The sequence below is a fragment of the Emiliania huxleyi genome (genome assembly GCF_000372725.1).
Source record: "Emiliania huxleyi CCMP1516 unplaced genomic scaffold EMIHUscaffold_7, whole genome shotgun sequence".
In the NCBI taxonomy this organism is placed as follows: domain Eukaryota; phylum Haptophyta; order Isochrysidales; family Noelaerhabdaceae; genus Emiliania; species Emiliania huxleyi.
Window position 1 is genome coordinate 439760 of NW_005196756.1, and position 10782 is coordinate 450541.

Below are 10782 nucleotides of genomic sequence, written 5' to 3' on the forward strand. Positions count from 1 at the left end.
CCCTCACTGGTGTCTGGTGTGTTCATGGGGGGGGGGGGGGGTCATAACAAACACGGTACAGGATCGAGGTGCACGCTGCCGAAGCAGTGACTCCAGTGTCGTCCCCGTGTGCTCTCTTAGTGCTCTTCGATGATTGCGTCTGGATTCTGTTCCAGACTAGGTCCAGCCCAGGGTGGCCAGATCTGTCTATGAATTCTTTTCTCGTGTCGCGCTGCTAAAAAAATCTTTTGTGGATGTCAGCCGTGCCACGCCGCCTCGCCTCCGCCTCCGCCGCCGCTCCCTCGCCAGACACGCCGCCGCCCGCCCGCCTCCTCGACCTCCCCACGGAGCTCCTCGTGCGTGCCCTCTCTCACTGCGACCCCGCCGACATCGCTCGCATCTACGGTAGCAGAACGTTCGGCGCAGCCGACGGTGGTGGCGGTGGTGGAGGAGGCGTGTTCAGATTGCTGAGGTACTGGTTCAGGGCCACGATGTCAGCGTTGCTCTCCTGAGTGCCGCCCGCCGTGCATGCCGTGTGCCCCCAGTACTGGAGGTACCCGTTGGTCAGCCAGTCGTTGCGGTAGCATCCAAAAGTGGTCCGGACCCCAGTTGCCGCCATGATCGCCGCGTTGAGCGCGCTCACCTCGCTGTTGCAGCGAAAAGCGGCGTTGGTGTTGTACGCGGCAGGCATGAGGAAGTTGGTGTTGTCCGCGGCAGGCATGAGGAAGTCGCGGCCGCTCGTATAGCGCGTGCTCGTAAAGCAGCGGAAGTCGGCAGTGGTGCCTTGCGCTGCGATGGCGCTGTTGAGCAGGCTCGCGTCGGTGTTGCACTGGTTGATATTGTCGGTCGCGGTCGTGATGGAGTGGCAATTGCCGCAACTGGGCTCGCACAGGAAGTGGTTGACGAGCGGCACCGGCGGCGGCGAAAGCGGAGGCGCTGAAGGCGGCAGCGGTGGAGGTGATGTTGGAGGCGGCCGCGGCGGAGGCGGCGGCGACGGCGGCGGCGGCAGCAGCGGCGGCGACGACGGAGGTGGCCGCGGCGGGGTTAACGGTTGGGGCGGGGGTGCCGGCGGCGGCGACGGCAGCGGCGGCGGCGGCGCCGGTGGACGCGGCGACGGCGGCGGGTGTGGCGGCGGTGGCAGGGGAGGATCAAAGAGGAAGTCAAGCCCGGCGTTTGTGACATTGCCCGCGATGGCGCCGAGATCGATGACTGCACCGGTCGCCGCGTATCGAAGCAGCAGCGCGCCAAGAGCCATCCCGACGGCCGCCAGTGTGCACGCGGCTGGGAGAGAGCAGCAGAGCGCGGCCTTAACCGTGCGGCCGCCGCGCCTGGCATCCTGCTGGTCGCGAAGCCGCTGCGGCCGGAAGGCGTTAGAAGGCCGCGCCCGGGAGGACCCCGCCGCGTTTTGCAACGCGAGCAACCGGAGAGCAACCGGAGAGTTGAGTAAGGACCCCGCCGCGTTTTGCAACGCGTTCAACCGGAGAGTTGAGTTTGAGAGCCAGACCCTCTTCTGCAGCAAAGCGACGAGCGCCTGCTTCGGGTTGGAGCCCGTCTCAGCAGCCTCGTCGAGCGCCTCGTCGACGGCCGTCCCGTCCACCCCCGCCGCTGCGAGCCGCTGCCGCAGCTCCGAGAGCTTGAGGTGCGCGAGGGCCTCCGCCGCCTCGCCCGCCGCCTCGCCCTCCACCACTTGTGCGGCGAGTGCCTCTTCGGGCACAGCAATCCCATTCGGCTTCTCCTCGCCCTGCGAAGGGGCGGCTGGCGGGACCGGCGGCGTGTCGGGAATGTCGCTCGGAACGTCGTCCGCGGCGAGACTTGAGAGAAGGGTCTCAAACCACGCGTCTTTGCTCATTGGATCGGACAACGCTCAGCCGGGCATTTTGCATTTTTGCATCTTGACGCCGTTCATGCCACTTTTTTGAGTACTTCGACCATCCACCCGCGCCTCTTTCCCTCCCATTGAGAGGTTTGGCGCTCCGGTCTCATCTTGCGTTGTTGCTTGCGTTGTTGCCCTGAGCTCTCCGGTTTCCATCCATTCGAAGACCGGCCGGCGCCTCACCTTGTGTGTGAGAGAGATTTGTTTTGTTTTTGTGTGAGTGAGAAGAGAGTCTTGGGGCCGGGGTTGTGTTTTTGTGTGAGAAGAGAGAAGAGAGAGAGGTTTTGAGACCCAACTCTCTCTTCACCTTGTGTGGGTGCGACCCATGCCTGCCCTGCCCATTGTCATTCATACATGTCCATGCATGGCGCCAGGAAATTCCTTTCTCCCGTGGTGTACCTGCCTGTGTTAGTGCCAGTGCGCGCCAGTCCCGTGCCCAGTGTCGTGCGAGGGAGCTTTGTTGTAAAATTCTTCTTTCATGGTTTGCCTGTGATAGTGCTAGACGCGCCAGACCGCACCTGTGTCGTCTCGAGCCTGTGTGCTGTGAGAGAGCGTTGTGTTCAAATTATTGTTTCTAATGGTGCAAAACGCGCCGGGGGAAGAAGCCAAGCTGGTCTCGCTGCTCTTCGAATCCACGCCTCGCTTGCGGTGGAGGGCATCCGCTTGTGGGCGCAAGAGCGGGGCTTCGAGCTGCCAGCGCAGCCAGAGGACGAGAGCTGCGCCGTGCGGTGGCTGTGCCTTTCGGCGCTGCTGCGCGAGTCCAACCCGCCGGCGAGGGCAGTGGCAGGCCGTCAGCACAACGTTTTCATTGACGGCGAGGGGCGGCTGTCGTCGATCGTCGTGCGGCTCTGCGCCTTTTCACCTCGCGGGCCTCCTTGGCCACGGCGAGGGCGTGGCGCAGCTCAACACGCCGACCCGCCTCCCTTCTCCGCTGGGTGGCGAGCGCGCCGTGAGCGTGTCGGCTGGAGTGTACCATAACCTCGCCGTCACCGCCGACGGCTCCGTCTGGAGCTGGGGCTACGGAAGCTATGGCCGGTTGGGCCACGGCAACCAGCAGGAGCAGCGGCAGCCAAAGAAGATCGAGGCCTTGGCGGGCCTGTGCGTCGTCGCTGTGTCGGCTGGAGAGCTGCACAGCCTCGCCCTCTCCGCCGACGGCGCCATCTGGAGCTGGGGACGTGGAGCCTTTGGCCGGCTGGGCCACGGCGATCAGCAGCTGCAGCTGCTGCCCAAGAAGGTCGAGGCTTTTGATGGCCAGCGTGTCCTCGCTGTGATGGCGGGATGCGACCACAGCATCGCCCTCACCGCCGACGGCGCTGTCTGGAGCTGGGGCGATGGAGACGGCAAGTTGGGCCACGGCGACGAGCAGAACCAGCTGCTGCCGAAGAAGATCGACGCCTTTGCTGGCCTGCGCGTCGTCGCTGTCGCGGCTGGAGAGAAACACAGCCTCGCACTCACCGCCGACGGCAGCGTCTGGAGCTGGGGCGATGGAGGTATGAGCAATCTCGGCCACGGCGACGAGCAGCGGCCAGCTGCTGCCGAAGATAATCGAGGCCTTGGCTGGCACGCGCATTGTCGCTGTCGCGGCTGGCACGCACAACCTCGCCCTCACCGCCGACGGCGCCGTCTGGAGCTGGGGCTTGGGAAGCTTTGGCAAGCTGGGCCATGGCGACCAGCAGCGCCAGCCGCTGCCGAAGAAGATCGAGGCCTTGGCTGGGCAGCGCGTCATCGCCGTGTCGGCTGGAGGCCAGTACAGCCTCGCCCTCACCGCCGACGGCGCTGTCTTTACCTGGGGCAAGGGCGAGCACGCCTGCCTAGGCCACGGAGAGGACCTGAGGGAGGGTGTAGAGGATGTAGAGTGTAGAGCGCTGTAGAGCTGTAGAGATGTAGAGCGCTGTAGAGCTGTAGAGCTCTACATCCGCCGCGGGACGAAGCGCCTCCGTTGTAGAGCGATGTAGAGGCGCTCTACAACGTGAAATCTCTACAACAAACTCTACATCATAAGCGGCGAACGAGGCACGGTCGCTCTCCGACATGAGGCGCGTTGCACTTGCCAGTGCTGCCCTGGCCTTCTGTCTGCCCGCCCAATGGGTAGGAGGTGCCTCTGCTGCTATGGCATGCCTCACGGCTGCGACTGGCCGGCTCCTCCGCGCGTCAGCTCGGCTCGGCGTAGCGATAAGTGGCCAGCGCAACTCGCCTGGACTCAACGCTCAGCCAGGAGCTCCCGCACGCGCTGGCGCGAGTCATGGCGCATGCAACGCGTCTGAATGCTCGCCTCGCCTCGCGCAAATGCGACCGTCCTCGCAGCCGACAGTCCACCGCCTGCTAAAGAAGCACAGCGACGAATGCGGCACCGGCGACACATGGCAGGCTGGTCATGACGCAGTTATAGGGTGTTGTGTGCCGTCGGAGTGACTCTCTGTGTGTCAGGGATAGTCAGGGCTGTCCATCAGAGCTCCAGTAAGCTCGGAGACACCCCATTAGCGCGGCTCGACCTCTTTGAGTCACTGCCTTCCCGGCGGTTTGGCTGTAGAGCCTCTACAACAAACTCTACAGCAAAATCGCGCTCTACATCGCTCTACAACGGAGGCGCTTCGTCCCGCGGCGGATGTAGAGCTCTACAGCTCTACAGCGCTCTCCAGCGCTCTACATCTCTACAGCTCTACAGCGCTCTACACTCTACATCCTCTACACCCTCCCTCAGGAGAGGACCTGTCGGACCAGCTTCTGGGTGGGAGAGTACATGTCGTCTGGAGTGTGGCTTGTACCTAGTTTTGATCGCGGCAATAAAGCAGTCGAACGAATAAGCGACCCACTCTTTCCCGTCTCCGCGCAGCGACGGCTCTTCTCGCACACAGTACGACACGCAGCAGAGTGGCGCAGACGGCAAGAATTTCTCGCCTGGCTTCGAGAGCTACGCGCGCAAACCTGGGGCGATCTGACCGCGCTATGACAGACCGTTGATCCTTGCGATCCTTGACGGATCCCCTTCCTTTCGAGCTCTTCTTGCCGCGTCTCTTCCTGAGTTTGCGTGTTCCCGCCGCAGTCTGACTCTGTGTCAAGCACGAGACCACGGGAAAAGTGGGTCGCTTACTCGGGAGTGGTGCAGTTCATATGAAAAGGAGCGCCGGCCCGCACGCTCCCCGCTCACGGGGGCGGTGCGCAATTTTCTTGTAAAAAGACATGTAACATCTCAAGTCTTTTTCTCGCGATGTCCAACCCGCCGCCTCGCTCCGCCTCCACCGCCGCGCCCTCGCCAAGCACGCCGCCGCCCGTCCGCCTCCTCGACCTCCCCAGGGAGCTCCTCGAGCGCGTCCTCTCTCGCTGCGACAGCCCCATCGACATCGCTCGCGTCGCGGCCGTCTCGCGTCTCTTCTACGCCTCGCTTGCGGTGGAGGGCATCCGCTTGTGGGCGCAAGAGCGCGAATTCGAGCTGCCGGCGCAGCCAGAGGGCGAGGGCTGCGCCATGCGGTGGCTGTGCTTCTCGGCGCTGCTGCGCGAGACCAACCCGCCGGCGAGGGTGGCGGCAGGCTGGCGGCACAGCGTCTTCATCGACGGAGAGGGGCGGCTCTCGTCGTGCGGCTCTGCGCCGCCCTTCTGTCCAGGCCTCCTTGGCCACGGCGAGGGTGTGACGCGGCTCAACACGCCGACGCGCCTCCCCTCGACGCTGGGAGAGCGCGCTGTGAGCGTTGCGGCTGGAGACGAGCACAGCCTCGCCCTCACCGGCAGCGGCGCTGTCTGGAGCTGGGGCAGTGGACACTATCGGTTGGGCCACGGCGACGCGCAGGACCGGCTGCTGCTGCCCAAGAAGGTCGAGGCCTTTGCTGGCCAGCGCGTCGTCGCTGTGTCGGCTGGATATAGCCACAGCCTCGCCCTCACCGCCGACGGCGCCGCGTGGAGCTGGGGCAGTGGAGGTTTCGGCCAGCTAGGCCACGGCGACCAGCAGAGCCAGCCGCTGCCGAAGAAGGTCGAGGCCTTCGCTGGGCGGCGCGTCGTCGCTGTGTCGGCTGGATATAGCCACAGCCTCGCCCTCACCGCCGACGGCGCCGCGTGGAGCTGGGGCAGTGGAACCAATGGCCGACTGGGCAACGGCGACCAGCAGAGCCAGCCGCTGCCGAAGAAGGTCGAGGCCTTCGCTGGGCGGCGCGTCGTCGCTGTGTCGGCTGGATATAGCCACAGCCTCGCCCTCGCCGCCGACGGCGCCATGTGGAGCTGGGGCAATGGAGCCTTTGGCCGGTTGGGCCACGGCGATCTGCAGAGCCAGCCGCTGCCCAAGAAGATCGAGGCCTTTGCTGACCAGCGCGTCGTCGCTGCGTCGGCTGGATATAGCCATAGCCTCGCCCTCACTGCCGACGGCGCCGTCTGGAGCTGGGGTGGTGGAGCCGCAGGCCAGCTGGGCCACGGCGACCAGCAGAGCCAGCCGCTGCCCAAGAAGGTCGGGGCCTTCGCTGGGCAGCGCGTCGTCGCTGTGTCGGCGGGAGCCTGCCACAGCCTCGCGAGCACCGCCGATGGCGCCGTCTTTACCTGCGGCAAGGGTGAAAATGGCTGCCTAGGCCACGGAGAGGACCTGTCGAACCAGCTGCTGCCCAAGAAGGTCGAGGTGTGGGCGCAGGAATGAGTTCACGGCCGTGTTAGTTTCCGCTGCTGAGTCACAGGCGGCGGCCCAGCACCGTCCTGGCCGACGGTGCCGCCCGAAGCTGCGGCTATGGAAGCAAAGGCCGGTTGGGCCACGGAGACGAGTCTATTGATGAGTGTGGGGTAAAAGAAAAAGAAAAATCTTCTCCGGCCGAGCTCCCATTTAAGGGGCCAGGGGGCGCGCGCGCGCGCCCCGGGCTCGGCGCCGACGGCGCGATCTGCCTTCTGAGGAGGGGACCCGGCTGGGCGACGAGCTGTGTACGATTTCCCGACAACGAACGCAAAAACATGCACGTACGATCAGTACGGTAATGAGCTACGAGCCGCCAGCGCCCCGCCCAAGCTGCAGAACATGTGCGAACCAGTGCCTATGACGCTCAAGGAGTAGGCGCGGAGCGCCGCGCGCGGAGCGCGCCCCGAAGAAAATTTCGAGGGTTGTAGAGGGCTAGATGCGATTTCTATTAAGAGTTTGACTCACACGCAGGCCCTAGCCAATCTCGAGTGGCGGCGCTCCGCGCCTACCCATGCAGCGGCGCGCTCCGCGCGTGTTCTGCAGCGGCGCGCTCCGCGCGTGTGTGTCTAGCTAGCGCGCTCCGCGCGTGCGGTGTCCAGCTAGCGCGCTCCGCGCGTGTCCGGGTAGAGCACCGGCGCGCTCCGCGCGCATGAGAATCCAGTGCTTATGCTCATAAGCACTAAAAGCTCGTTTCTGCAGCTTGGCGCCCCGCCCCTCGCCCCGCGGCCTCCCCCGCCCGCCCCGCCCGCCCCGCCCGCCTCGCCCGCCTCGCCCGCCCCGCCCGCCCCGCCCGCCGACCACCGCCGCGCCACCAGCGGGCGGCGGGTGTGGCACAGCGCGAGTGGGTGGCTGGTAGACAAACGTCGCCTGCTCCGCCACCTGCGCCCCGCTCGCGGCGATGGGCAGCGCCGGCTGGCGGCAAGCCGGGCAGTTGGTGTCGCGCTCCAGCACGCGCGGCGCACACGCCTCGCAATACAATGCGTGGCCGCACGCGAAGCGGACCGATCGCGGCGCCGACCAGCAAAAGTCGCACTGGCGCGCCTCCCCGTCCGCCTCGGCTGCCGCCGCCCCCGCGAGGCTCGGAATCTCAGCCTCCGCTGCTTCGACTAGCGCCTCCAGCCGCGGCAGCGCCTCTACGAGCGGCATCCGCTTCCTCTTCCGCTCGTACGCCAGCCCGACCACCAGCCGCGTCAGCTCCTCGGCCTGCGCCGCCGACCAGCCCGCGTCGGCCGCCGCGATGCCCTCAGCCGTGTCGGGCTCCTCCAATGCATCGTCGCACGCGTTGAGCAAGCCGACGGCGCCGCGGCTAGTAAGGCTGACGAGCAGCGTGATGCCGAGCGCGAAGCCGTCAGTGAGCTGCGAAGCTTGGTTGTCGTGCATGATGATCGAGTCCATGTAGCCGGGCTTGCCAAAGATGCGCTGCGTCGACAGGTGCGACACCTGTCCACTGCTGCCGGCCGTCGCCTCTGCCGCGCGCGCGAGGCCCACGTCGGCGAGGTAGCCGTTGCCGCGCTCGTCGAGCAGGATGTTGCCCGCCGAGACGTCGCGGTGCAGGATCATCGGAGAGCGCGTGTGCAAGTAATGCAGCGCGCTCGCCGCGTCGCGCAGCACGCGGAGCCGTGCGGCGGAGGAGAGCGGCGGAGGCGGCGTCTCGAAGCCGAGCATGCGGAGCCGCTGCAGCGCGGCTGGAGTGCGGTAGAGGCGGTCCTCGAGGCTGCCGCCGCGGCAGAGAGGGTAGACGAGGCACGCTCTCGCCGGCGCCAAACAGACGCCGAGGAGAGGGAGTAGAGACTGGTGGCACGCCGCACTGAGCGTGCGCACCTCGCTCTGCAGCTCGGCGAGGCCTTGGGCGCCGACACCGACCAGCGCCGTCTTGACGGCGAACCCGCAAGCGACGCGCGGGAGAGACGGCAGCGCGTCGCAGCGGTAGACGCGCCCGAAGCCTCCCTCGCCCACCTTGCGCGCCTCGGCAAAGCCGTCCGTCGCCGTAATCAGCTCGTCGAGAGGGACGGCGACGGGCGGCGCGGCGGCGGCGGCGAGGGCGGCGACACTCGCCGCCGCCGACGCTGCCGCCGCTGCTGCCGTCGCCTCCGCTGCCGCCGCCTCTTGAGCCTCCGCCGCCGCCACGGCCGCCACCGCCGCCTCTACAGCCGCCGCCTCCGCCGCCGCCTCCGCCGCCGCCTCCGCCGCCGCCTCCGCCGCCGCCTCCGCCGCCGCCTCCGCCGCCGCCGCTGCCTCCGCTTCCGCCCTCATCCTCGCCTCCTCCCTCTCCCTTGCCGCCTCCTCCCTCGCCCTCGCCTCCGCCTCCTCCCTTGCCCGCGATGCCGCCTCCGCCTCCTCCGCCGCCCGCGCCGCCGCCTCCGCCTCCTCCGATGCCCGCGCCGCCCGCGCCTCCTCCGCCGCCCGCGCCTCGTCCGCCGCCCGCGCCGCCGCCTCTGCCTGCCTCGCCGCCGCCTTCTCCTCCTTCTGCCGCTGCCGCTTCAGCGGCTTGGCCAGATCATCGCGCAGCAGCCGCGCCGCCCGCAGCGCCTCCGAGCCGTTGGCGGCGTCGACGTTCGCGTTGATCGCCGCCCTGAGCGCCTCGAGATCGGCGTCGCCTCGGCCGCACGCCTCAACCGCCTCGCGCAGCGCAGCCTCGGCAGCATCGCGCGCCTTCGCCGCCTCCGCTGCCGCTGCCGCCTCGCGTGCGGCCGCCGCGGCCTGTTCGGCTGATTGTGCGACCACCGTCTCCCCCTCAGCCTCTGCTGCGGTCGACGAGTGCTCCTCGAGGGCGCGCACGCACTCGGCGTGGCCCTTCTCCTTGGCCCACTGCAGCGCCGTCTTGCCGCTCGCACTGCGCGCCGCCGCATCTGCGCCCGCCTGCAGCAAGCGCCGCACGACGGCGGGGCGGTCAAAGACGGCGGCGCACATCAGCGCGGTGCGGCCGTAGCTGTCCTGCATGTTGATCTCCGCGCCGCGCCGTATCAGCAAGTCGACCACCCGCTCGTGGCCGTTGTTGGCGGCGAGCATCAGCGCAATCCAGCCGTCGCTGCTCTGCAGGTTGATCTCCGCGCCGTGCTGCAGGAGCAAGTCGACCACCCGCTCGTGGCCGTTGCTGGAGGCGTACAGCAGCGCGGTGTCGCCGTTGCTGTTCTGTAGGTTGACATCAGCGCCGTGCCGTATCAGCAAGTCGACCACACGCTCATGGCCGTAGTAGGCGGCGAGCATCAGCGCGGCGCCGCCGACGCTGTTCTGCAGGTTGATGGTCGCGCCGTGCTGCAGCAGCATGTCGACTAGCCGCTCGTGGCCGTGGCGGGCGGCTTTCATCAGCAGGGTGAGGCCGCTCACCTCGCCCTTCTCGTACGTCGCGTCGGCCCGCCCGCCGCTGTCAAGCCACGCCAGCACAGCCTCCTCCTCGCCTCGCGCAGCTGCTTTCACAACCGCATCGGGGGCTGTCGCGACACCGCTCGACGCTCGCTCCGCCGCCACCGCTGGAGACAGCGTCTTTGCGACTCTCGGTCCAGCCGAGGAAGCGCCGCCGGAGGAAGCGCCGCCTGCGCCTGCGCCGCCGGCTGCCGCCGCAGTGGGCCGTCCCGCCACCACCGACTCCTTGACGTGCTGCCGGAAGGCCTCGACGCACTCGGCGTGGCCCCTCTCCTTGGCCCAATGCAGCGCCGTCTTGCCGCTCTCACCGCGCGCCGCCGTGTCTGCGCCCGCCCGCAGCAAGCACCGCACGACGGCGGGGTGGTTGAAGAAGGCGGCGTTCATCAGCGCGGTGACGCCGCTGCTGTCCTGCAGGTTGACCTCAGCACCGCGCCATATCAGCAATTCGACCACCCGCTCGTGGCCTTTGAAGGCGGCGTCAATAAGCGCGGTGCCACCCTCGCTGTTCTGCAAGTTAGCCTTTGCCCCGTGCCGCAGCAGCAGCTCGACCACCCGCTCGTGGCCCTGGAGGGCGGCGCCCATCAGCGCGGTGCCGCCGTCGCTGCTCTGCAGGTTGATCTCCGCGCCGCGCTGCAGCAACAGCTCGACCAGCCGCTCGTGGCCGTGGAAGGCGGCGCCCATCAGCAGCGTGAGGCCGCTCACCTTGCCTCTGTCGTATGTCGCGTTGACCCGCCCGCCGCCGTCGAGCCACGCCAGCACCGCCTCCTCCTCGCCACGTTCCGCCGCTGCCACGACCGCGTCGGGGGCTGCCACGACACCGCTCGACGCCTGCTCCGCCGCCGCCACTGGAGATAGCGTCTTCGCGACTCTCGATCCAGCCGAGGGAGCGCCGCCGGAGGAAGCGCCGCCTGCGCCTGCGCCG

The 10782-nt window shown here is 67.8% G+C and overlaps 2 protein-coding genes across 2 annotated transcripts; both read right to left on the reverse strand.

Moving 5' to 3' along the window:
- Window positions 1-236: 236 nt before the first annotated feature.
- EMIHUDRAFT_197838 (hypothetical protein) lies at window positions 237-1828 on the reverse strand (the record flags this gene model as incomplete). Its single annotated transcript, XM_005761802.1, has 3 exons — window positions 237-317; window positions 395-862; window positions 1160-1828. 3 exons carry the CDS (start codon window positions 1826-1828, stop codon window positions 237-239), a joined length of 1218 nt encoding a protein of 405 aa, XP_005761859.1.
- A 6184-nt stretch (window positions 1829-8012) lies between these two features.
- EMIHUDRAFT_57078 (hypothetical protein) lies at window positions 8013-8495 on the reverse strand (the record flags this gene model as incomplete). Its single annotated transcript, XM_005761803.1, has 1 exon — window positions 8013-8495. A coding segment is annotated over one exon (483 nt), but the record flags the coding sequence as incomplete, so codon positions are not given.
- Between the last annotated feature and the right edge of the window lie 2287 nt (window positions 8496-10782).